This window comes from Poromitra crassiceps, assembly GCF_964638095.1.
Source record: "Poromitra crassiceps genome assembly, chromosome: 13".
Taxonomy (NCBI): domain Eukaryota; kingdom Metazoa; phylum Chordata; class Actinopteri; order Beryciformes; family Melamphaidae; genus Poromitra; species Poromitra crassiceps.
The window spans coordinates 28,088,361-28,115,370 of NC_139644.1; the positions used below are offsets into that span (position 1 = coordinate 28,088,361).

General features: G+C 43.2%; 4 protein-coding genes across 4 annotated transcripts in view; 3 read left to right on the forward strand and 1 right to left on the reverse strand.

The window, feature by feature from the left end:
- Positions 1–8,887, forward strand: part of LOC310788088 (cytoplasmic phosphatidylinositol transfer protein 1-like) — a gene marked incomplete at both ends in the record, with an annotated part of 79,130 nt that extends 70,243 nt beyond the window's left edge. The window contains 4 exons of the mRNA XM_083649589.1: positions 3,411–3,506; positions 6,960–7,115; positions 7,802–7,865; positions 8,577–8,887. Coding sequence (XP_083505715.1) covers positions 3,411–3,506; positions 6,960–7,115; positions 7,802–7,865; positions 8,577–8,887 — 627 coding nt within the window. The remainder of the gene's footprint in view (positions 1–3,410; positions 3,507–6,959; positions 7,116–7,801; positions 7,866–8,576) is intronic.
- Positions 8,888–11,120: 2,233 nt separating this feature from the next.
- Positions 11,121–14,528, forward strand: slc25a19 (solute carrier family 25 member 19). The gene is made up of 7 exons (XM_083648756.1): positions 11,121–11,252; positions 11,428–11,591; positions 11,922–12,077; positions 12,304–12,474; positions 12,605–12,785; positions 12,908–13,038; positions 13,782–14,528. Exons 2-7 carry the CDS (start codon positions 11,460–11,462, stop codon positions 13,959–13,961), a joined length of 951 nt encoding a protein of 316 aa, XP_083504882.1. The 5' UTR covers positions 11,121–11,252; positions 11,428–11,459; the 3' UTR covers positions 13,962–14,528.
- A 1,332-nt stretch (positions 14,529–15,860) lies between these two features.
- mif4gdb (MIF4G domain containing b) lies at positions 15,861–23,138 on the forward strand. The gene is made up of 6 exons (XM_083648576.1): positions 15,861–15,884; positions 16,811–16,920; positions 17,093–17,202; positions 17,530–17,685; positions 18,730–18,822; positions 20,918–23,138. Exons 2-6 carry the CDS (start codon positions 16,842–16,844, stop codon positions 21,143–21,145), a joined length of 666 nt encoding a protein of 221 aa, XP_083504702.1. The 5' UTR covers positions 15,861–15,884; positions 16,811–16,841; the 3' UTR covers positions 21,146–23,138.
- Positions 23,139–23,375: 237 nt separating this feature from the next.
- mrps7 (mitochondrial ribosomal protein S7) lies at positions 23,376–26,866 on the reverse strand. The gene is made up of 5 exons (XM_083648822.1): positions 26,817–26,866; positions 25,858–26,049; positions 25,676–25,739; positions 25,413–25,580; positions 23,376–25,227 (listed from the first exon to the last, which is right to left on the reverse strand). The coding sequence occupies exons 1-5, from the start codon at positions 26,858–26,860 to the stop codon at positions 25,006–25,008; spliced, it is 690 nt and encodes a 229-aa protein (XP_083504948.1). The 5' UTR covers positions 26,861–26,866; the 3' UTR covers positions 23,376–25,005.
- Positions 26,867–27,010: the final 144 nt, after the last annotated feature.

Sequence of the window (27,010 nt, forward strand, 5' to 3'; positions counted from 1 at the left end):
TAACAGCCCTAACACCCCTAACACCCCGCCAGCTGCTCCACTTCTCCTGCCACATCCTCATTAACAGCTAAAGAGGCACACGACAAGCTCGTCCAGGTTTTAATGGCATCTCTCTCTCTCTCCCCTCCCTCCCTCTCTCTCTCTCCCCCCTCCCTCCCTCTCTCTCTCTCTCTCTCTCTCTCCCCTCCCTCTCTCTCTCTCCCCTCCCTCCCTCTCTCTCTCTCTCCCCTCCCTCTCTCTCTCTCTTTCTAATCACTGTTAAAAGCCCTGTGCTCGCTTTCTTCCTTCAGTGTTTGATTGGCAGCAGGGCCGGGTCTGAGGGTTATGCAATATTGCCTCAATCCATGAAAACAAAAGGCTTCAGCGCCACTTAGTGGTGGGTTGTGATAGTTGGAAATACTTGATGTTGGTTTCATTTTTGAGTGGTGGTGTTTAGATGTTGTAGAAGAGTTGAACAGCAATGTTTGCTCCTCTCACTCATGTCCCCCTCTACTGTATCTCCAGCAGTTCTCCAGCTCCACCTCTGTACTTAGGCTTTTCTCACCACTCTGTTTCTCTCTCTCACGTTTCCCTCTGCCTGCCGTTTTCTCTCACCTGATTTTCAACCCATCCCTCTCTCCCTGCCCTTTGCTCTTCCTCCTTCTTTTAATCACATATTGTGTCTGCACATGATGGGCTGCACTGACAGATATTGCAATTGCGGTATGAGTCACGATTTTAGTGGGAATGGTAGTTTTTACATTATGTTTTTGAGGGGGGAAGGGGGAATCTAAAGGCGCTTTCACACCGGCCTTGAAAGCCGCAGAATGCACGGAAAATAGGATCCGCGCCTCCGATGTGAAAGTTGTGAACGCGGGTTGGTGGGTAATTGTTGTACGCCTTTCGTTACGCCAGCCGACCTAATCACAGCGCCGGGTTACCAGGTAACCCGCCTTCACTTGAAAGCGTAGGAGCAGCAAGCCGGAACGGTGCGAATGGTCAGCTCATTCATAAAAGAATTACAGGGGAAATCACCTCATGCAGCAAGAAAGTGCATGAGTGAAAGTAAAAAAAGTAGCCTATACAATCATGACTGCAGGGACGCCAGGAGGAATGCTCCGTGCCTGTAAGTAGGTTAGGCTTTATGCTCAAACGATGTTGACATTAGTAGGTAAAATTAACGGATATAATAATACGCTTCAGAGGACTATAGCTGTCTGTGGCGAGTTGGTCTGAGGATATTCCCTCTGGAAACCAGCTCCAGAACTGCAATCTGTCTAGCTAGCCACTTGTGCATTCCCTTACAAAAACTACTAACGTTATAGTAGTCATGTGCATTTATAGCCTATACTATTCCCCCGATGAACGTTATGCAGACTGCAGCTGTTTGATATGCGGGCGTCGTCTTTCAGAACGGAGTACGGACGCTAATTAGGCTACTTAATGGGAATAATTTACACAAAACTGGAACCAAAAGATAAGAATTAGCCTTGCACCTAATAGGCTACATGATGGTGCATCCATAAAGTCGATCAGATGAATATTGAAAGCCTTGTTGTCACCATGCTGCATGTGGACGACACTTTCGTGTTTTATCAGTTTGATGATCCTTACCGACCGCAGCTGCACGTCGTTTTATCAGTTTGATCCTTAACAACCCGCAGCTGCATGTCGTTGGCTGGCTCGTTGGCTGGCATACATCGGCGATGTTTGGTTGTTGAATGAATTCGTTCATCATACAGTAGCCTAGGCCAGTGGTTCTCAAATGGGGGTCCGCGGACCCCCAGGGGTCCGTGGCACTTTGCCAGGGGGTCCGCGAAAAGTTTTCAGGTTAAAAAAAATAAATAAAAAAAATAAATGTTTTTTTTTTTTTTTTATGCTACATGTTACTTATTCCTTCTCAAACTACTTCCTACATGGTGCTAGTCTATCAAAATATCTTGGCTGTCATTGATTGTGTTGCATAGTGGTTTTCTGTACTGTTGACAAATTGTGATATTGCAAGTCGCTTTGGACAAAACAAAAGCGTCTGCTAAATGACGTAATGTAAATGTAATGTAATAAAAAAAAATATATAGATATATATTTTTTTGCAAAATCTTCATAGTTCAACGAAAATAAATAAATAGATATATATTTTTTTGCAAAATCTTCATAGTTCAACGAAAATAGTTTATGCTTTAAATCTAAAATGGTTCATGGATTACATTCTAATAACAAACCTATCAAATTAAAAGTCAAGCACGTTACCGTGGAAACAATTAAGCTTAGCCCAAAATCACAAATCAGAATGAGGGGGTCCCCGGTATATTTTCTATCTTGTAAGGGGTCCTTGGCTGAAAAACATTTAAGAACCTCTGGCCTAGGCTACTGTATGATGCCCAAATATTCCTAGCCAAATATTCATTTGGGCTAGGAAGAGCTGGGTGGAAATACCTCCGCTCGCCTTTCAATCCGGGAGCGGTGGCTGTCGCCTGAAAGCACATCCCAGGATGGGAATGTGGCGGTGCTGCTTGGCTGTGTGTGAAAGCAATTTCTGTGGCGAGGCTGCCGGTTTTGCGGGCCTTCTGAACTGCAATTTTGCGCGATCTGTGTGTGAAAACGGCTTAAGAAAATGTATGTGATTTTTTTTACCGGAGAATATCATTTGTAGGCAGAGGAATCTCTGTAGCACCACAATGCTTCAATTGGAGGTATGTTGTGGCACATTTTACCTTTATCAAAAATTGCAACTCCTGTGATTTGGATATAGCAGCGAAAGCTTTCTGAAAAGGAGATTATAACTCCTAGCCAGCATTGCTTCCTGGTCCTGTCTGAGTCACACAAGAAGAAATAATCTATCGCCCCTCCAAACCGGAATCAGAATCAGAATCAGATCACTTTTATTGCTACAGTAAGTTACATACGAGGAATTTGTCTTAGTGTCTGTATGCAATGTAGCGGTCACATCAATATACAGAGATAAGAAGTAGGAAGATAACTAAAGACAATCGCAAAGTTGCAAGTGCAATCAAATCAAATCAAATCGAGTCAATATATACAATATGTACATGAGTGGTGAAGTGTTCTGTGGATGATAAATATGAATTTACGTTGGATTTACATGAGATTTACAGACTGAGTTAAATAGACGTTAAATAGGCAGTGGATTTACATGAATTTACAGTCAGAGTTAAATAAGAGTTTACATTGAATGTACATTCAATTTACAGGCTAAGTTAAATAGGCATTAATGTGCAGGAATAATCACTGACCAAATGTGAGTCACATTCACCCCCAGACTCTGAGTTTGCTCAGTGTATCGTCTGAGTGCCAAGCCAGAAGGAAAAGAGGTCCGCCCTCTGCACTACTTGTTTTTGGAAAGTTTTAAATTGTGTTTTTTCCACACACTGAATCACCTCTCACCATGTGCCACTCTGCCTGCTCCTCAGATCTTTGGTGGCGAGCCCAGAGAAGAGGAAACTGAGGTGTGTTTCGTGGACATCGCCTACGATGAGATCCCCGAGCGTCACTACAAAGAGTCAGAGGTGAGGAGGAGACACTTTCTGTGCCTGGGTTTGTGTGTGTGTGTGTGTGTGTGTGTGTGAGGGGGGTATCGAGACGAAGACAAGAATGAGGAGGGGAGGGAAGTAATCAAAGGAGGACTGGAGAGAGAGAAGTGAAGGGGGGGGGGGGGGGCAAACAGAATAGTGTGTTATCTTGCTCTAGCAGCTCCAGCTCATTTTGGTCAGCAGCTGGCCATCTGCCTCCTCAGAGTGATGGAGGAGGTGGGCCATGCATGTTTATGTGTGGGGGTGTTACACATTAGATGTGGTGATTTGACATTTGTATGCGCGTGCGATACATCTGTCTACCAGGGTGTGTGAGAGTTATAAAAAGCTGAGCTATTAATAGACATGAGGGGTCAAGACGGCTTTTATGATTGACCCCCACCCACCGACCACCACTGCCCCACACCCCACCCACTCCCACCTCAGCCTCCGCTTTTATCCCCTCAGAGCTAAGAATAGCCCAGAGATGTAGACCTGCGCTAAAACAGGATGGCAGACGGCCGATGTAAACATAATTTGATTTGAAGGACACTGTTTGTTTTGTTTTGTTTTTAATGCAGCAACAAGGGGACACAGGAGCCAATCTGCGATACACCCGTGACTCCATCATCAAACATAGCAGAGGGCATTGTAATCATTGTAATACATGAATGAACTATAATTAGCAGCGTGGTCAGCCCCCTAAGAGCACCACAGTGCTAACAGCATGTGCGTGTCTTTGCTTGAAGCCTTGGACACTGACATTGTGACAATGTTGCTTTCTTGCTGTCTACGGCTGGCTGCATTTGATCATTTAGTTTGGCCCATTTGCCATCGTTAGTAAGGAAAATGCCTGAACAATTGTGGTGCGTAAGAATTCCCGGCGCATCTGATGTCAAAGGTTCGCTGCTCAAGACGTTAGATTGAGGTTTACAAGCTTTTTTTTTTTTTTTTTTGCCATACATCAAATTTTAAATATCACTTTCAGCACCGCAGTTTCCAACCCAGAGAAATTGATTCAGCAGGTCTTAGGGAAACAGAAAGAAAACATGACATGTGAGGTGATCATATCATATAAAATGTGCTTAGAGCAGAACAGACTGTCATTAACTCATTCATGGCCAAAGACGTCTTTGACGTGTTATCAGGAATAGCCCTCCCAGCCAATGACGTGTTTGACGTGTTTTTGTTTTTATTAGTGCAGCGCGTAGTTCAAACACTTCCCCAGCCTGTGACATGTTATCAGGTCCCTGGCATCTAAGACAAGCCGACAACATGCGATCAAACACATACCGCAGCTGTTGTTTTGAAATGAGCAGGAGGAAAAACAGAGAAACGCGCTTCCTTGTAGAGAGGAGAAACGCCATTGAAACGCCCCTCGGCGCGCTGCACTGCTCGCCTTGCTGCAGGGCGAACCTGGATTGAGTTGTTCGCAGTAGTCAAACCCGTGACGAACATGATCGATCCGGTTCCCACGCCTGGTCCCAAAGCCAAGCCGGACCCGTTCCTGTGTCGCAGCATTCGTCCCAGGCAGCCCGAACGAGAGGAGGAAAACGATGCAGCAGAGGCAGAGGAGGCTAGACGCTGATCTCAGACCAGATGGGTGTTCCCCTCCTATGCTAATTTGCGGGGGAAGGAGGTGCAATCCAGCAGCAGCTGTGGACAGAACTCTCTCTCTGTGTGTGTGTGTGTGTGTGTGTGTGTGTGTGTGTGTGTGTCTGTCTGTGTGTCTGTCTGTCTGTCTGTCTGTCTGTGTGTCTGTCTGCACACTCACTCACACTGAGTAAACTGTATTGTTGAATGTAAAAAAAGCACTTCATGTATATATATATATATATATATATATATATATATATATATATATATTTTTTGTCATTTGTGTCATAATGAATAATATTTACATGTCTGATGTCAATACAGTTCAAAATAAAAGAATTGAGAGCGAGTTCTGCCTGAGATTGTGTCTTTTACAAAAATTGCCTTTTCTGCTGTTTCTCTTCTCCAAGAGACCTTTTTGGTGAAAACAGGGTGTATATAAATGGCTATAAGTAGAGTACAGAACATGCTAAAAGCTCACTTTTTTTTTCCTGGTGAACCTAGAGACGTACATCTTCATTTTGAGGTATTGCAAATCACTTTGGTGCTAATAGATAATTTACTGTGGGTCTTGAAAGATGACCAACAATTATGAAAATCTTTGGCCTGTGCTAAATATTGGCAGTCCTAAACTGGCCATGAATGAGTTAACATATATCACCAATTCACTCTTTCTCTGGCATGAAACCTTACGACATGTTTTATACATAATCAAATGGGGCCTCCTCCCTCTCCACTACAAGTGTTATCTCAGCAGGTGTGGGTGTGTATCACACGCTCAATCAGAGGCAGACACATGACCCCAAGACTAACGAGCACGCTTGCATAATTAATTAGCCTATTGGGAGCCCTGATTAATGCATGTAAAGTTTGTGATTAGAGAAGTCCCACTGTGCAGCTTCGCTGTCCTCGGCTTGTAATAAACACGTGATCCTGTTCTGTGTGTGTGTGTGTGTGTGTGTGTGTGTGTGTGTGTGTGTGTGTGTGTGTGTGTGTGTGTGTGTGTGTGTGTGTGTGTGTGTGTGTGTGTGTGTGTGTGTGTGTGTGTGTGTGTGCTTTCTTGGATAGCTGACTTTGAGAACCAATTTGAGTTTTATACATGGTGGGAAGTGAGGACATTTTAGGGAAGTGAGGACATTTTAGGGAAGTGAGGACATTTTGGGCGATCCTCACGTTCTCACACACCATCAAACGGCTGTTTGAAGGTTAAGACTTGAAGGGTTAGGGTAGGATTGGGTTTAGGTCAGGGTCAGGGTTAGGTCAGCCATTCCCAACCTGTGGGAAATGGGTTAATTTGTTAATTACCCTATTGCAGACGGCCCTCAATTTCTGATTTCTGTGTGGTGCTGATGGACAGCTCCTTTTATCGTTAACATAAAAATTGCTCTGAGAACACATTATTTGGCCTCTGTACTGTTTACGGTCGGATGTGGGCCGCAAACATTTTCAAGCGGGCCATGAGTCAGAAAAGGTTGGGAACCGCTGAGTTAGGCATTTAGTTGTGATGGTTAATGTTAGCGTTAGGTGCTAGGGTTAGGGTTAGTGTTAGTGTTAGTGTTAGGGGTTAGGGTTAGTGTTAGTGTTAGTGTTAGGGGTTAGGGTTAGTGTTAGTGTTAGTGTTAGGGGTTAGGGTTAGTGTTAGTGTTAGGGGTTAGGGTTAGCGTTAGGTGCTAGGGTTAGCGTTAGGGTTAGCGTTAGGGTTAGGGTTAGCGTTACGGGCTAGGGATGCATTATGTCAATGAATGTCCTCACTAAGATAGCTGCCAACTGCTGACAAAGAGCCCCTGATAAAGCTGAAGAGAAACAGTGAGTTAAGACGTTCCTTCCTTTTCTCTGTCTGGTTTCTTCTTGCAGGACCTGCGGTACTTCAAGTCAGAGAAGACGAGCCGTGGCCTGCTGCCGGAGGGCTGGATCAACACCCAGGAGCCCATCATGTGCTCCTACAAACTGGTCACTGTCAAGTTTGAAGTCTGGGGGCTGCAGACGCGTGTGGAGCAGTTTGTACACAAGGTCAGGACCATAAAATCAAGTTATGACATGAATCTTTTCCTGAATAGTGAAGTTGGAGATGCACTTCCCACTGCCTTCACTCAGCTAACTGTTTGACCCGTGCTGCCGCGGGTCAGTGGCACAGCCATTCCATTTTGTGCTCCAAAATAGATCTGAGATGGACAGTTGGTTTGAAGGCAGTCCAGCGCTCCACTATCTGCCCTCCTCACATCCTGCACATTGCCTTGCATCGCCCTTCCATTTCCTCCCCAGAAACATTGTCAACTTTCTTATTTCCCCAATCCCTTTCACCTGCACCTCTATCTGTCCCTTGTGTGAACTGTCCCTCTCCTCTCCTTGCCTGAGGCAGCCGCGCACACACACACACACACACACACACACACACACACAGACACACACACACACACACACACACACACACACAAACAGGGCCATTACTCACAAGGTGACACCAGGACAGACTAGATTAATCATTTTCCCCTTGGGATGCGTGGAAATATACATTTTGAACTTAAAATGTTCACACCTTCTCACACTTTCCCCAGCCTTCGTTGTTGACTCTTCCTGACACACACTTCTCTCCTCGGTCTTGCTCCCTGCCTGTGTCCCACTGACACCTTGCCTCTTGTGCGGTCTTTTCTCCACTCTCCTTGTCTTACCTTGTTTTCTTATCTAATTCCACTCAGGTGATTCGGGATGTCCTGCTTTTAGGACACAGGCAAGCGTTTGCCTGGGTGGATGAGTGGATCGGTAAGTTTTGGTTGTTGTTTGATGGTTTCGTAGCGATGTTGACAGTGTATGCATGATATACCATGATGAGCAGGCACAGTGCTGTTTGTGCTGTTTGTTCTGTGTACAGGCGCACTGCTTCGTCTCAAGTTTGTCATCTGATGTGGCACAGCCCTGATCACTATTAATGGCTGTGAAGTCACAATGAGAGTGCATTTTCAGAAAGAATCTTCCTTAATTTGATGTATTTCCTGTTGAAACTGTAAAGCAATGATCAGTTAGGCAGAGGGACTTAGTTTTATTTGATGGAAGGGCAGAGGGGATAACCTTGTGAGGCAGATGGATTTGGGTGAGATCATGAGGACACGAGATCATCAAGCTAACCATTGCTGCAGTGTTATTTCCCATTAATATTTAATTAACAAAAGTTTTGACTTGGCCAGAAACGTGTGGCTGTCCTCCCACTTTCTTTACAGTGCTTTTATGTGCATTGTGATTGCATCTAAACTACATGGACTAAGAAGGATTGGTTCATAAAAATTGCATTGATTGATAATGTGTAACCACATCCATTGTCAATCCAAGGGGGGTTGGTCAACTCCCTGACTCGTGCACTATTAGAATAGATGTGAAATGCAATCATAGCAAATGGCACAATGCTGTACCACGGTCTGTTCATACAATTGACTGCTAAATGTATTTATATTTTTCAAATGTATGATGCCTGCACAGACATGACCATGGAGGAGGTGAGGGAGTACGAGCGCGCCACCCAGGAGGCCACCAACCTGAAGATCGGCACCTTCCCCCCGGCCATCTCCATCACAGAGACGCCCCTGCCGTCCGTCGCCCGCAGCGGGCCCAGCAGCGCCCCCTCCACGCCGCTCTCCACGGAGGCCCCCGAGTTCCTGTCGCCGCCCAAGGAGCGTCCCAGGAAGAAGTCTGCCCCGGAGACGCTGACCCTGCCGGACCCGGGCCGCAGGGACTCGGCCTTCAAACTGCCCAGCTTCTTCTCCTGGAACTCCAGCCCCCAGCCCGAATGAGAGCGGGGCGGTGACGCCTTGACCTGCAAATCCACAGAGGATGCCTGCCCAGCAGATCCCACTATGCCCCCTCAGCCAGCTGAAGTGAAGGAGACTTTTCACTGTCCTGGTGATCCCAGCCCCCCTCAGCAGACTAGCCGGTGTTACAGTCAAACCAGCCGCTCTCTGCCTTCACAGCTGCAGGCAGGCAGCCCACAACAATAATACAGGGGGGTGTAAGGGTAACAGTACGTTCACTGGGAGGCTAACAAACGCAGCTCGAGCCTCCCTTCTCCTCCTCCGCTCTCGTCTCCTCAGAAAAACAGTCAGCCAGCACCGTGCATCAGACAGTAAGCTCACACGCGGAGGTCAATTACTCAAGATTAGGTGTAGCGTACATTCCTGGAAATGTTTTTGCCCGGTAGCACATCGCTCTGCTTTCATCTCAGCTGATCTCTCAGGTTCTGTTGCCAAGATACGTTGAGATCCAATCAGTGCATATAAAGTTGACGCATCCACGTTTCATTTTTCTGCTTTGTGTTTGAGTCTGCCTCTGCCCACCTTCTGGCTTTTGAAAGCAGCAGCTTGTGATTTGACGTATCTATTTGTGTGGTTTGGCCGCTGTATCAGTTGAGTATAATGGTTTTCACAGTCAGGTGTAAGGTGATTGTGTTTTGTATATATGTATATTAAAGAACCATTACAATGGCACAACTTAGTAAAAAAAATACCATGTCCAGTGATCATGCTGCTATAAAATTGATACTATTGGTGTATTTTAGTGTCTGTAACTTGATTATAGTGTGTTCATGTCTTTAAAATGGCTTACGTAATTGCATGGTTTTGATTACAGATGCTGCATTCAAGTATTTGTGAATGAAATGTCCTCTATGTTGTTTTCCTTGTTATCTCAGCCACATAATTGATGTTGTGTTTAAATTTACTTGTAAAGGTTGACATGATTAATTTGTTGTTTTGCTGCTTAAATCATTTCAGCTGTATACTGTCGATGTGTTTTCTATTCAGTGAATAAAATAAAATCCTGTTGTATCCACAATTTTGTGAAGAGGGAAAGTGATTCATTAATAATAGCCTTTATTTGAATGGAATTGACACGAGCTTGCTCTCATACTCTCAATTTATTTACATTTTAGGGGTGATAAAGTATTCATATATACAAAATATATCAATGAAATGGGGATTGAGATTTTTTTATAGGCTATATAATTTCAAATAGTACGCAAATATTACATGATAGTAAGTGATAGCTAGAGAGGATGAGGGGCACACCTTTCAGAGTAGCCTACTTTTCTATAACTTTACTACAAACGTATTAAGTGCAGAACTTACCCTTCACTCAAAAATGTTTTTATAGGTAGGTGTGGGAACAGCCACAAAATGTTATATGGCTGGTGTATGAGTGGGGTAAAAACAACTATCTCAATGGGCTGACTCGCCAAAGGATGGTGCTGCAGCTCTACACTACAGGATTGGGGATTCTAGAGCATGTACATAGACGTCTGTTCAGATGTGGTGCAGTGGTTGAATCCCTGATCATGTCTGCCTGGGCTGGCCTAGCAGCTAAATGCTAATTATGCTGAATGGGGAGAACGGGGGGATTTATCCCACCCTGACCACGCCCCCAGCCAGCTACCCAAGGAGACACAGACTGTCTCTATTAGCTACTTCGCCTAGCAACCATTATGCTAACAGTAGCCAACGCCACTGCAATGCAATGGAAAAAAACAAGTAAAATAAGTTTGGTCATAGCTTGTATGTGTGTAGAAGTGAGGTTGGTGTATGTGGTAAATGTGGGGAGAAGGAGTGTGAGGAAGAGTGTGGGACTTGGTAGGAGCCAGCCAGTGTGTCTTCATTGCAAAGAGAACCATGCAGCATGGGGGGAGAACTAGTCCAAAGAGAGTAAAGGAGGTAGACATAGTCAGGGAGAGATCTAGGAGGAGGCCTAGGTGTGAGGATCAAGTGAAGTTTCTGTAATTTTTGGCTATGGTAATTAACTGACAAAAATTGACATAATGTAGATGGAACAAATATATTTCTGGATGTTGTGGGGGTTTGTGGAGGAGGTGAGTAGAAGTTGTTGAGAGAAGCTTTTAGGCTCTCTTAAACATCTGAGAAGTATTTGAAATTATTGTATTTTAGTTAAATTCGGTTCCGTTTGAATCCAGTAGTTGGCGGTAATGCAACACTTTAGATGCCAACCCCCATTAAACACAAAAGAAGAAGAACAGTAGCAGGCAGACCCGGAAGTAGTAGTTCGTGTCAGCTCACCTCTGTCTTCTTCTCGTCCTACGTTACTTTTCGTATTCGTCCTAGCTACAAATTAATCCAGACGTCGGTTATACTTGTGAAGGATTTTAACTATAAGGTGAGTAGCTAACTGCCCACCTGCCCTGCCCCGGTGGAGCCTAACTGTTGTTGTTAGCTTGCCTTGTTGCGCTATCCAGACAAGGTCCCTTTGGCTGCCCTGTGTTCGGGTAGTAGTTAGTTATGCGACATGGTACTGCACAAAATGTGTAAACTATAATAATTTCTTCCCGTAGTGTTGACGCTGACCTGAGGCTGCTGTGGACAGATGGTGGGCTATGACCCTGGGGCTCAGGGCGCGGCTCTGTCCACAGAGGAGGCCGCCCTGGCAGGGTCATGTGCGGGGATGGTCACCCGAGCCCTCATCAGCCCCTTCGATGTCATTAAGATTAGGTTTCAGGTAATAGCGTACACTGACTGACATACACGTGGAAACTAGAAACACCCAACAATAACATAACATTAATTATAATATACATCTCATTTACCATAAATTGTCAACATGTCCTCCATACTAAATGTCACATCTCAGCAACTCGACTATCACTGAACACTGAACTGATTGTAGAGTGGAAACAAACTGGACAGTAATGCGGTCTGTGAGTGGCATTGCACTCAGACAATTTTACTCTGACTTGTGTCACACAGGCACCACACTGAAACCCTCAGGCAGGCACACTGAGCATGCCCAGTCCAGGACGGGTCGCTAACACGTTCTTTTCCCTCATAGTTGCAGATAGAGCGTGTATCGTCAAAAAGGCCTGAGGGAAAGTACTGGGGAATATTCCAAGCATCACGCTGCATCCTGACAGAGGAGGGCCTGTGCGCCTTCTGGAAGGGCCACATCCCTGCACAGCTCCTGTCCGTCTGCTTCGGGGCAGTCCAGGTATGGCCTGTCTGTAATGTATGTTTTTTATAAGATCTAGTGTTTCCCTTAATTCTGCTTTATGGAACCATCTGTCCTGAAATCCAACAGCGCCCTCTAGCTCTCGCCTTCTCAATAACTAGCACATGATGAACTATAATCACGAGTTAAGCCATTTTGTTTCACCGCAGTCATTATTCATAGCTGTACTGGCTATGCCTAATTGGGTATGTGTGCCTTGTTGCAGTTTGCCAGTTTTGAGTTTTTGACCGAGGTGGTTCACAAGACATCGCAGTACGACAGCCAGACGTCAGGGGTGCACTTTGTGTGTGGCGGTCTGGCTGCCTGTTCTGCCACAGTGGCCTGCCAGCCTCTGGACACGCTACGGACACGCTTTGCAGCCCAGGGGGAACCCAAGGTATGACAGACCACAGTCACAAGTTGGGTCAAATGTGCAATGTGCTTTGTCACGATCAATTATTTTTATTGTAAATTCAGATAAAGATTGAAAAAGTGTATAGGTCATCATGCCTGATCCATCTCTTCAGGTGTATCGGAACCTACGGCATGCTGTGTCTACAATGTACCGCACAGATGGAGTGCTGGCGTTTTACCGTGGCCTGGTTCCTACACTGGTGGCAGTCTTTCCCTATGCAGGGCTGCAGTTCTTTTTCTACAATGTCTTTAAAAAGCTGTTGGGTCCAGCCCCCAAAGGTAGCAACTCTGGAGGTCAGTGGAGATCCAACAGACGCCTGTGGCTGTTATTACACCTTGTGACATTCACATAGTTTGCACACACACACAGCATTCAGAGTTTTAAGTCATGTGACTTTTTATGTCCCCTATCCAAGGGAACCTGAAAAGCCTGGTGTGTGGCAGCGGCGCTGGAGTGATCAGCAAAACAATCACATATCCCTTTGACCTCTTTAAGAAGAGACTGCAGGTGGGGGGGTTTGAGGAAGCCAGAGCTCACTTTGGACAGGTAAGCTTGCCTGCAGTGTGTCTCCTCCTTGGTATAATGGAGGGCTACGGTTCACTAAAGTGGACTGTCACCATGGGCATCGGGTCAGGATGCAGAAGAGTGAATGAGTGTCCAGAAAAACTGCTTTCCACATATCAATAATATTTATTTGCAGCAAGCAATCATTTTGGCAATGGGGAAAAAAAACATATTGAGGACACGGGGGGGAAAACAGAAGAAAACAGGCAAAAACACACTTGCCCTTTAAGTCTGGAAGACACAAGCACATGATTAGGAAGAGACTAATCAAATAACCCATGTCAAATTAGGATAAAGTTCTCCATCTGAACTACAATATACAAACCAAGAATAAGGATATAGGATAAACATTGTAAAGAAAGAAAGAAATAAGGATATAAAACTAACAGTAAACATAACTACCTTACCAGTGCTGCCCGTCCCTTCCGCCCCATGCATTGGTGTGTGACTGAGGAGTGCAGACTTTTAAATAAGGAGTGAGGAGGGGAACTCGGGTTAAATTAATGGGGACAATCAGTGAGGGAGCCAACAGGTGAACAATAACTAATCAGTGAGGAGTAAAGCTAAGGAAAGAAGTGAGGTAAAGGAAGTGAACTAGGTGAGGAGAGGAAGTGGAAAACTAAGAATAAAAGGAAAATCACAATATTCAGAACACTTGGAATATGTATCTTCATCATCTGCTGTGCAGTTGTCATGTATGATCTCTCTCTGTCTCTCACATGCAGGTGCGGAGTTATACAGGCTTGGTAGACTGTGTTGTACAAATAGCCAAAGAGGAGGGCGTCCAAGGCTTCTTCAAAGGCCTCTCCCCCAGTCTTTTGAAGGCTGCACTGTCCACGGGGTTCACCTTCTTTTGGTATGAGTTTTTCCTCAATGCCATGCATAACCGCAAGGGGAGCCAGTGAGCAGATTATGGACTGACCAAGGACTTGGAGAAATGAAGCAGCAGTCAGTGATGGGGGAAGAAGCGAACACAGATGGCACAGTGACACACACAAAGTAAACATACACATGCTGTGTTCTCTGCTTGCACTTGGGTCAACATCACTATAAGAATTAGACACATTTCTATCTGCTGTGTTTGGTGCTTTGTATTTGTGTTTACATAAATTATAAGGAGAAAATTATAACCTCATGTTTATGGGCTCTGTCACTACACTTTGTGTAGTACATTTTTACTATTGTTTAACATTTTACTCTGGGTTTTTAAGGATTATAACTGGTTGCATTTAAACATTTAAAGTCCCTGGAAACCAAAATCCACAAAAACGTTCTAACTATGTTATTTAGGATCTTATGTTACTAATTATATGCCTCCGAAATTATTATGCATTACTTTCAACCCAAAGCCTTAAAATCGACACTTTTCTACAAGATACTTCCTCATTGAAGAGAGCAGCGCGTGAGGTGCTAAAATGTAGGAGCTTATGACGTCATAAGCTCTATATAACCTTTGTACACGCGTGCAATCCGCACCCACCTATGGCAAGTCTGTTATTTGCCCCCAGTGACAGCGCTCCCTCGCTGTCCGTCTCCCTGTGCCTGTGTGTGAGATTAGCAAGGTGTCGGGTTTCAAGCCATGTGCTCCTCTCTCTCTCTCTCTCTCTCTCTCTCTCTCTCTCTCTCTCTCTCTCTCTCTCTCTCTCTCTCTCTCTCTCTCTCTCTCTCTCTCTCTCTCTCTCTCTCTCTCTCTCTCTCTCTCTCTCTCTCTCGAGAGAGAGAGAGAGAGAGAGAGAGAGAGAGAGAGAGAGAGAGAGAGAGAGAGAGAGAGAGAGAGAGAGAGAGAGAGAGAGAGAGAGAGAGAGAGAGAGAGAGCGATCTCTTCCTCTCAGAGCCACGGAGCAACCAGGGGAGCAACGCGCGGACACACACACACACACACACACACACACACACACACACACACACACACACACACACACACACACACGGTGTGTGCACTCATCTCTCTTTCTCTCTCTCTCCGTTTCCCTCCCCCCTCTCTCTCGCGCTCTCCGAGACAGAAATTTCCCTGCTGTAGATGGGACACGCCCACACATTCCGCGGGAGATAATACACTCTAAAAAATAATCGATTTTCATGCGTTTTCCCACACCTGTCAAACCTAAATTTATATACTTTGCAACGTTCATCATCGTTCAAATTTGGCTGGTGGCTTATTAACATAGGGTCCTGTGATGTGATGAACTCAAAATGCTAAATAATAATAAAATATTTTTGGTTTCCAGGGACTTTAATGTTATAATATGAGCCAGGACTTCACATTTAACCATATATATTTTAAACCCAAACTTTTAACTGTAAAAAGTATGCACTTTGTTGGTGTTTTTTGTGAAAATTATTTGAGGTCATAATCAGCCCATTGTTTCATGTCAAATGTGTTAATCAAAAAATAGTGGAAACTTGGTAGAACCAGCTAGAATTTAATTTGATGGAGTGATGAGGATTTTATATTATTATTTTATTTGTTCATTAAAGTGTGGAAGACATGTGCAAGACAATGTGCTTTGGGGTTGTGTTAATCTGAACACTTCCTCCAAGTTATGGACATGATTGCACTTTGTCAATGTGTTCCATTGAATAGGCCAAATACACTGATCTAGAGTTTGCAGCAAGTTTAAAACTCATGGTAGTTTAAACTCTTACAGTGGCAGTGTAGTTGTGCCTGTATGTGTACTAAGAATGTACAAAGAAAGAATTCGGGTAGTTTTATTTTTGTAATAAAGTTTTTTGACGAGACTCATCCACTGTGTCCGCTTTACTAGAGATTACAACGGCGCATGCTCAAGAATCAGGAGGAACTCGCTAGCTGTTGCGGATGGATGTTGGTATGTGAAGCTGAGATGTGGAAAAGTAAATAGAAAAATAGCTAAATTATCACATAGCAAGTAATCTGTGGGGATTTGTCTCATCTATAATCTTTTCTCCTTTACGGTTAGATACATTTTTGCAAATTGCGGTCCAAGACGCAACCTTTTCATCAAGTGGGCGTAATGTTTTGATAAAAACTTGCTAACGCTAGGTTACACGGCTAACATCACTTAACGTTAATGTAGCTAGTCAGCGATCAACAAACAGAAACGCCTAACTATATAAAGTTACCAAAACATCACCTTTTATGTTTTCTATACTAGACACAATGACAGTGAATTATGTACCAATGCTAGCTAACGTTAACCTGAGTGTTTAACAGCGGTAAGTAGCTTCCCTGGACAGCAACTTAACTTATTAGTGTACATCTGGAATCTATCTCAGCCCACTTTTTTGTCAAATGTTTATTTTCAAATGGGGTTCAAATAAATACATACATACTGAGGTCAAATTATTAGTACGCTAACGTTAAAAAATAGTTATATTGACTACGTTACACCTGGTTGAATTGATCCCGTTAAAAATGTAAATGCTTGGAGATCAGCTGAAGAGAAAATAATCGTGCATTTAAAGTACTGAGTGAACGTTTAGTTGACCCGAATTTGCAGGCTTAATCCCTGGTATCCCAGAGTGAAAGAGCTGTGGTGAGCAGCCAGTTTGATGACAGTACAGGATTTTCTGTTGTTTTTGTTCTCAGACATTGTTCTGTGCTGTGGTCCCTGTCTAAAATGTATTTGTGCCCAGGCGTGGTACAGAAGCTTTCTCTGTCTGCATCAAACACATTCATCTTGTGTGGGAAAACCTGATACATTTTGAGTAGAAAGCACGTTTGTTATTCTAAAATGCACTAACGACTAACACAAATATTTTATCTCTTGTTCAGAGTTTGAGTTGGGTGCTACAATCTATCTACGATGGAAAACACTAAAGAAGACTACAGGATCCAGTCATTTGACATGGAGACCCAGAATTTGCTCAAAACAGCACTTAAAGGTTTACTACTATATTATCATAGCATAGGAATACCGGTATAATATTAATGTTGTGAAGACGTTTCAATGGCCTCCTTTGGTGTTTTTGCTGAAAGAGAAATGTAATTAATAAATGACCACTCATCATGCCTTGTGTGCTTCCTCCCCCTGTCAATGTGTGATTATCCTTTCAGATCCCAGTTCAGTGAACCTGGATAAAGTCTCTAACATAATTGTGGACCAGTCTCTGAAGGACCAGGTGTTTAGTAAAGAGGCCGGACGCATCTGCTTCACCATTGTGCAGGTCCTTACTGTTATCAACACTCTGATTGGCAGGTTGTCTATCAAAGCATGACACCAGTTTATATTTTTGTCCCCGACTAGTTTGTCTAAGCAGCACACTGAGTGAAACTCTGGGCACCATTGAGGCAGAGGGATTACAGAAACTAGAGTTTAGCTGCTTATCATTTCCTAATCCTCTTACCTCATCAATGCCCACTTGGTGTTTTAAACACTAGCAAGCAACAGGAGGTTCCTAAGTGAACTTGCCCTAAAACCACTATCATTCTTGACCCCCTGTCCTCAGTTTACCCTCAATCTGATTTGTGTCTCTCTTGGTCATCTCATACAGGCCGAGGTCAAGCAGAACAACGGAAGCGTGTTTAGGAGGAATCTGTTGAACCGGCTGCAGCAGGAGTTCAAGGACCGGGAGGAGACGAGGCAGCGCTCGCTGCAGGAGTGGTTGTGCTTCGTCACCTTCATCTGCAATATCTTTGACTACCTCAAAGTAAGAAGCAGAACCTGTTTGAGTAGTAACATATGCACCGTTTTCTGCATATTTAAAGATTGTACTGTTAGTATACAAATTGATGAGTTGAAATCATACAAGGGGTGAGCTACTGTAGTGTACATTTTTAAAAAGTGGATTTGTGTTCGAACTCAACCTTTTCACTCTCACAACCCAGAAATATTGCAGTATGTTGATCTGGGTCCATCCTGTGTAGAAGGTAATTCAAACTGAGCATTGTACACATGATTGCCCCATGTCACCAACACTCACACCAGATCTGGGACAGATCGTATCGCATATCACTTCTCCATGGGCTGTCACCTGATAACGCACTAGCCATTGTTCTCCAAACATGCAAAATGTATTTTATTTCGCCTTTACACATTTTAACACTGTTAACATCATCGCCCTTGTACAACGTGCAGTTTTATGTCATACTTACATGCCAGGAGAACAATTCCAGGAGGTGGGGCCTCACAACGCTACTTTTGCGGGGTCAGCTTACCCCGGTCGACTCTTTCATGCCGGGTGGTCCGTGTATTTCCCAGATCACAACTGTGAAAGGGATATGATAATTATAGTCAAGTGAGGATGCAGTGAGTCTGTTTGGAGAAAGTTCAAGTCCTCTTGTCTTTGATATGGTCAACTAGGGATGGGGCCAATCCAATCCAATATCGGTATCGGGTGCCGATATTGGCACTAATTCACGGATCGGATCAGATCGGATTTTTTTTTTTTTTTTTTTTTGCTGCAATTCCAGCGCAGCTGGCCGTAATTTGCCCATGTATAATAGTATCCTTCTTTGCCTTGTATATTTTCTTAATTTTGTCTGCTTTTTGCAAGGTATATTTAAAAAAAAATCTTTAATTGGCCAAATCTTTGCCTATATTCAAGAAAAATATTGGTATCGGCATAATATTGGTATCGGCAGATGTCCAAATTCAGGTGTCGGAATCGGATCGGAAGTGAAAAAATGTGGATCGGTGCATCCCTATGGTCAACTTCTGTAAGCTCAGTCTCCCTGCATTTGTTGACCTTTAGGTGAACAACATGCCAATGGTGGCCCTGGTGCATCCTGTGTACGACTGTCTGCTGAGGCTGGCCCGGCCGGACGCACTGATGAAGGTGGAGGAGGTGAGCTGGATAGTTGTTTTTTTATTTTGTTTGCTGAGATCTGTAATAAATACATTTCAAAGAAACTTTGACTGGTTTACCCAGCGCTTCACTGTCGCACAAAACAATTGAACACAGGAATATGTTTGCTACGTGTTTTGTCAGCGCACTGTGGCTGTGATCCTTGGACTCGTTACTAGGTTTTGTCAGTATATTGGGCTGACATTGCCCTATTATTAAAACTTGAATATCAGCCACGAGCCACCATATGATATGATGCATTCTGTTCGGTTAATTGATCAAATCCTACACTCTGCTGTCTGTAGGATGCCTTGATATACTGTAGGTTTTAATCCTACACTCTGCTGTCTGTAGGATGCCTTGATATACTGTAGGTTTTAATGCAACACTCTGCTGTCTGTAGGATGCCTTGATATACTGTAGGTTTTAATGCAACACTCTGCTGTCTGTAGGATGCCTTGATATACTGTAGGTTTTAATGCAACATTTTGTCATTCCACATTCTACAGGATTCCACAGTATGCATGAACATGGTTAAAAATGTTCCAGGGGCTTTTCCAACATGCCAAAAATGGTCAGATTTAAAGATAGTGTCAGCACAAAATATTGGCTATCGAATATGGAATACAAACATATAACTCTCAGCATTAGAAAAGCCATATGGAACCTCCACCCCCCCACTCTTATAACTGGTAGGGTGGCTATAATGTTGGTGATAATAGTGATCTAGGAATTTAAGCTTGTAAGTATGTAAGTCAGTCTGGGTTGGTGTCAGCTAAATGTCTCCAAACTGCAGGGCTTGACATTAACTTTGTGAGCCACTTGTCCTTCAGACAGGTTTACCTTTCACTTGTCCAGGCACAAAAGTCACTTGTCCGGGTAAACATTTGTCATTTTTCAATAATTAATTTTTTTTCATTTTGGTTTGCAAAAGAGGTTTTTCTCTGACAGGAGGAAACAGTTGAAGACTTTATTTGCCTCATCGTCGGTCATTTAAATTTTAAATTAACTTAACAAACACTTCAGGGCAGGGCAGGCACAATTCACTCAGTTCTTCTGATAAATTTGGCATCATGTTTCACAAAGCAGAATAAAAAAAAAGCTAAAATGGGTCACCAGATAATATTCTTGGGTGCCCGTTAATATACCTGGGCGGCCCACCCAAGTAAAGTCTGTGTGGGGAAACACTGGAATTTTAACTTGTCTGGTGGGGCAAGTAAATTTCTCTTCCACTTGTACAAAAAAACATTAATGTGGAGCCCTGACTAATGCAAATCACAGTCAGAGAAGACACTTTGCACAGTTACAAACCCCAGGCTGTCTTGAACCCCCCACCTCCCCCCTTCCCCCCATTTTTTATAGAACATAAACAAAACAGACAAACAGGCTCAGACACAAGAAAAGAAACAAAAACATATGAACATAATCAACATTCAATATTACAGTGGTGCTACCAGCCACGTAAGGTGCTTATGTGCTTGTAAGTGATGTACTTGAGATCTCACGCAAGGGGTCTAATAGGAAACCAGCCAGGCGAGTCACCCGTCGCCCCTAACCTCATCGAGGTAGACTAAAAATGGGTCCCATATAGTTAGACATTTTCAAAGTGAGTTGGTTCTCAGGAACCTGAGTCTGTCTATCCATATAACAGAGATCATGTCCGTCAACCACAATTGGAAAGAGGGTGAAGAGGGGGACTTCCATTCCTTAAGAATATGTTTTTTGGCAACAGTTGTCCCCAGTGTCAGAGATTGTTGCAAATCTGTAGTGAAGTTCAGAGAGGACTCCGAGCACCCGAAGATGGCGAGTTCTGCCTCCGGCTGAAGGGTTATTTCGTAGGCCTTAGAGTACCAATCAAATATTTTGGCCCAGAATCCTGCCAGTCCTTCACTGGCAGAACCAGAAGGCATGAGACAGAGTGCCCTCCGATACCTGACATCTGTCACACTGTAGAGAGACAGAGGGGTAAATCTTGTGCAACTTTTGCTTAGAATAGTGAAGATGATGAGTGACTTTAAATTGGATCAGCTGGTGTAGGCTGTCTTGATTTTTAAATGGATCTAAAAGTCCCTGTCTGGTCCGTGTCCCTCCCCAGGTGGACTGCCTGGTGGGGCAGCTGCACCGTGTGGGGGAGCAGCTGGAGAAGCTGGACATCAAGAGGATGGAGGAGCTGTTCTTCCTGCTCCGTGACGGCTTCCTGCTGACGAAAAACCTGCCACCCCTGGTCAAGCTGCTGCTGCTGGAGATCCTGGAGTTCAGGGCAGGAGGCTGGCAGCTCAGTAGCACCGCCCACAGCTACTACTACAGTGAAATGGCTGACTAGTTCAGCAGCACTGCCCACAGCTACTACTACAGCCAATTGGCTAACTAAGGGACTGTCTCGACAGGAAGCGTTTAATTGAGCTACCACACCTTTCTGCAATTCATTCTCGAAGGTAAGGACGCGCTAGGAACGATGCTCTTCACCAGCACCGCACCTGGCATTTAAGCGCTCTCGATAGCTAGTGTTTCTGGGCGAAGCGCTCTGTGCGCCTCAAGCAGAGAAAAGTTCAACTTTTGTAGAGGTGCACTGCTTATCAATGTCACCTTTTTCAACATCAACAAATAACCTCTGTGTCTGTGCGTGTTGGAAGCGCTCTGGACATGATTTCCAAAACATTCTGACCTGAAGAAAACGCTTCCTGTCGACACACAGCCTAGCTCAGCAGCACCGCCCACAGCTACTACTACAGCCGACTGGCACGCCACAGGGACAAGGATGCTGAGCAGCTGCTTGGTGGCTGCACCTTAGACACATTCTTATAGGAGATTGCTTCACTCGTCGTCTTTCCTCAGGAACCACTCAAGATTCAAGATTTTTATTGTTTATTTTATTTTACTCACTACGGAAGAGGTCATTTGGTGACAGACAGTGAATCAGTGGTACTTGGGAAACTTGAGGATAATAAAGGTTTTTGGAAAGCCAAGAAGTGAAGACGGCAGTTAAGAAATGGTAAACAAAAAACAACCCCTAATTTTTGCTGGATTGTTCCTACGTTTCAAAAGAATAGTGAATGGTGGCATGGATGTGGAGTGTGCTGTGCAATGGTTTAGTTAATGAGGTTTAGCCACATTCATGCACACTGTTTAAAAGTAGTTTGCGTTAAAGGTTTTATTATGGCTCCAGAAATTGCAGTTCTTTTTTGGTCAAATAGTATTTTCTATCTGGTTAGCATTCCAGCTTTAAGTTTGCAAAGTTGTACATTCCAAATTGTTTTTTAATCTAGTTTGTCATATACTGTATGTACGGTATATAAATGTTAGATTACCACTTGTTTTGTGGTAGATTTAAAATGTCAAAGCACTCTTGCTTAATTCAGGGATTATTTTGTTACAGAATGCGATGTGCCCAACTTCAAAATAAAGATTTTCAGAGAAAAAGGACCAGAATTCGTTACCGATCACATTTAAACCATTTTTCAGTGCATCTAGATTTTCTCAATGTTTTGTTTGTTAAAACGTAACCTCAATCAGCAGTACAATTACAATGAGATAAAGCCAGATGTTGATTTGTTAAATGCAGTACATCGGGGTTCATCTTTTTGTAATCCAAGTTGTGCCAATGTGACATACAGCATCATATCTAATACAGATTAATTTTGACAAAGTCCAAACATATTTTTGTAATCAAGGTGCTATAGGAACAGGGAGTTTGCTTATCAATAATTCTTCCCTCCCTTTGCTTATGGGTAATCGTACATTGCAATGGTGTCGTTTAGTAAGCAGAGAATAGGAACAGTAAATTATACAAGTATTTGTTTTCATTCCTTGTCTAGATGAGCTCCTGTTGAATTCACTTCCTTGATCGTTCCGGCTCCACCAGCACTAGCAATACTATGTATGTAGCTTACCCTGTCTTAGTTAGGAGTGTTACTTACTATGTATGTAGCTTACTCTGTCTTAGTTAGGAGTGTTACTTACTATGTATGTAGCTTACTCTGTCTTAGTTAGGAGTGTTACTTACTATGTATGTAGCTTACTCTGTCTTAGTTAGGAGTGTTACTATGTTAATGTAGGTGGCTTACTCTGGAGTGTTACCTTTGTCGACTGTGCTCAGTGATGGCTTCATTGTCTCCAAACCAAAGCTGTGCCTTGGAATCAGATGGACACAAGCATAGGATAATTCAGTCCACTTAGGTCTAGAAGTACCCATGTGCTGGGTAGATGTAACTTAATGTGTAATTAAAGGAACACTCCACCCATTTTCAACCAGCTTTGTATCATTAGAACATCAGTAGTATATCAGAAAACTATAAACTGTTTTGAAGTCTGTCATTTAATTTGACAGTTATTGAGTGTTAAAGTGTGGACCAGTGACATCACTGGTCCACACTAAGTCAAATTAATAACTCATTAACTCAAATCAACTCTCAATAACTGTCAAACTAGATGAATAGTTTGACAGTTATTGAGAGTTGATTTGAGTTAATGAGTTATTAATTTGAGTTGGTGTGGACCAGTGATGTCACTGGTCCACACTTTAACACTCAATAACTGTCAAATTAAATGACAGACTTCAAAACAGTTTACAGTTTTCTGATATACTACTGATGTTCTAACGATACAAAGCTGGTTGAAAATGGGTGGAGTGTTCCTTTAAGTAAATGTAAATTCTATTCCAAAACTTGCTTGCACAGCTGGCAGCTGCTGGACAAATCAGTCACCGATCTATACAATCCAGAGGAAGAATCAATGTGTAAATGAGAGAAAGAGAATTTCAAATTTTCATAGCAAAGGTCTTAGAAGGCACGAAAACATGTTAGCTGTGGGAAACCCCAGCCATGGTCAGTATTAGGGGTGGGGGAAAAAATCGATTCACCTAAGTATCGCGATTTTTAATGTCACGATTTTTTGGATCGATCTTTTATTCCAGAATCGATAATCGCAAATTTAAAAAAAAAAAAAAAAAAAAAATTTTTTGGGTTGCTTGCAGTCAGGCCACTCACTGAACAGCAGGCCAGGCGCCGCCTACTGGTTTACTAGTGGTTTTATTACTTTATTAGTTAGTCTGAAGTAATAATTACACTTCAGGGTTAAAGTGGGTGCATCTCATTGTAAAATTGGACTTCAAACGGCCCAAATCTGGCTTCAAACGGCCCAAATTTCACGCGCGTTGGCCCATATCGGCCTGGCCTGCTTGGTATCTAATGCCCGGCCTGAATTATGATCCCAGTCCGCCCCTGTTTTTAACTATATTGCCCAGCCCTACTCATGATATATAATATACAGTCTCTAGTGTATGATTCAACTTTTCCCATGTTCTAATCTAGTGTAAAAAAGCAAACAAACTGAAAAAAGAAAAGAAAAAAATAAACAAAAATCGCAATAAATCGTAATATCGAATCGCAATAATCGTAGAATCGCAATACTTAAGAATCGCAATATAAATCGAATCGGCACCCAAGAATCGTGATAGTATCGAATCGGGAGATAAGTGAATCGCCACAGCCCTAGTCAGTATGTACAACATTTCTGTATGATGCCTACCTAGCATAGCAATTCACCAGCATGTTTAGACCAAGTATTCAAATATACATGAAAGCAAAGTTTGTTTAATGACAAATTGATCAAAGCGTTAAATCATCTTGGTGACATAGATGACTTTGCTTATCAAGGAATTACCAAGTTCGAATGCTGGAGACATTTTCCTGTCATGACAGGTTCATAGAACAGACTAATTTGTTTATTTGCTAAAATTTTAGAGCATTTTTACTTCACTCAATACCATGTTTTCTATGGTTGGGTTGTACATTGATTGCAAAAAGATTTGTTCTAATAAATCTTGCAATTTATTTGCTTCATTCAGTCAAACTTTGTTGTAATTGTGTGGTTTATCATTTATTGAACACAATACAGTTTGTCAATATAAAAGGAGACATATAGATTATATTATATTCCACCATTGTCCTCCAGAAACATTTGCAGCATTGTACTTTTACATGTTCACTTACTATTTACAATCGGACCACAACACATTGTTGAATCCTCCTTGATTTTCTGGCCAACAACACATTTTCTTCCACCATAGAAGAATCCACCATCCTCTGACCATCTGGAGAAGCATTTGAAGCAACCAGCCACGCCCCCCCTTCCCTAAGTCCTGTGGGTTTTCTTTTCCTCTTCTCACTCAAGAGTTGAAGAAGCCTACCACCAGCGGAAGTGGGCGTAAGCTCTGTTGGCTTCGGCCATCTTGTGCAGCTCGTACTTCTTTTTGATGACGTTGCCCTCCTTCACAGAGGCTGCCAGGAGCTCCTGGGAAAGTTTTTCGTACATCTTTGTGCGTCTGTGCTTGTTTTCCCGGCACTCTGTGATCATCCATTTCATCGCCAAGTAGCGCCGCCGGCTGTCAGTAAGAGGGATGGGCACCTAGGTAAGGTTGGAGACAAAACAGAACAGAATTAGACTTTGCTTTGTTGGTAAAAGATTAGCCATCATTTCTAATATACCAAAAAAAACGGCCTGCATATTTAACTAACTTTCCTTAATGGTGGTTTTAGGTGAAGCTTCAGCTTATCTCAAAGCTGTAACTCTAACTTGCACCTGTCACTGACCTGGTAGTACTTTCCACCTTTCTGTATGCTGGCCACCCCAATGACAGGCTTACAGTTCTCCAAAGCCTGGTGAAAGATGGCATAGGGATTACACTCGATCTGCTCCTTCTCCACCTCTGGAGCTTTATGGTATTTCTCCACCTGTTTCCTCTTGATGTTCTCCAATGTCTGGCAGCAGAGACAGAAATGGAGGTTATAAGCATGTGATCATGTTAATAGACTAACAGCAAATAGGTTGTATGCGTCATCTGTGTGTTTCTTGCCTGTTGGATGATCTCTTTGGCTAGAACCTTGTTTCCATCTGTCATGATCATGTTTGTGAATTTACTGCAAAGCAAACAGAAGAATGATCACCGGACATTAAAACTTTTTCATGCACATAGCTTTGAGTAAGCGACCCCCACGAGAGAGATCCCCTGGCTTGCACTGGCCCATGGTGGTTTACCTGATGACGGAGTCGTGGAATACAGAGCTGGTCACCGAGTTGGTCGCTGCCTTGATGGGATTGATTGCCTTCAGCTCCTGCTGCTCCTTCTCCTCTGCGCTCAGCTCTGTGTCTGCTCTGTTGTAGGCCTCCTTCCGCACCTCTGGCTCCAGGTAGTATGGGTTGTACTTGCTCCATCTCACCAGCACCACTCTGACATGGAAGAATACATGGCTTAGACCAGTTTCATTATTATATTGAGTGTGTGTGCGTGTGCGTGCGTGTGTGTGTGTTTCATTTTGAAATGACGGTGGCCCTCAATGCCAAACATCTAACAATAACACATGCTTGAATTAATCTAACTCAATGAATCACAACCTTTTTCCATATCAAGGATCCTCATTTAGTCACGGACCCCCATCTGATGACATTTTGTCTCTGGGACCCAAATGAAAAGATCTTTGCCAGTCAGATATGATTTTGTCCTGAACTCTATGACTATCTGTATTGTAGGTTGAGAGATAAGAAAGGAACTATGGTCAAAACAGCCATTCTCCTACATTCTGTTAACTTCTTGTAAATGAAATAATGCTGAAGTTTAACGATTCATCAATTTGCTCTGGACTGTGAACCCCCTGGAACCCCCTGAAGGACCCCTAGTGGTCCCCGGACCCCAGGTTGAGAACCACTGACAGTGCTGGCGATACATACACCTCGAGCATACATTTTTGTTTTTACTGTTACTTAAGCTACATTTAGGACTTTAATCGGCTGATATACAGCTCGCTTATGATTATAACGCTTGTTAACCACATTAACATAGGTTCCGTTTAGTGACCTGAAAAATAACTCCCAAGCTGCTGTTAATCTTTCTCTTTATTTTTTCGTATCTGTATCGTGCGCGAAACTATAACACTGATAACAAATGATAAACGGACAGGCAGCAAACACCAGTAGTTATTAATTAATGCGTTATTTACCTTGGCGTCCAAGGTTTTAATAATCCCGAGATGGAGGCAGCCATCTTGAAAATGTGTGCGAACGCTACGAAGGACCCCAGTTTAGTACCTCTAGCGGATGCCTTCTGGAAAAAGGGAGAACAAAAATCTTTATTGAGGAAATTTAGCCTTATATGCACAGTCGCCTAATTTTAATGTCAAGAAATATGATGTAT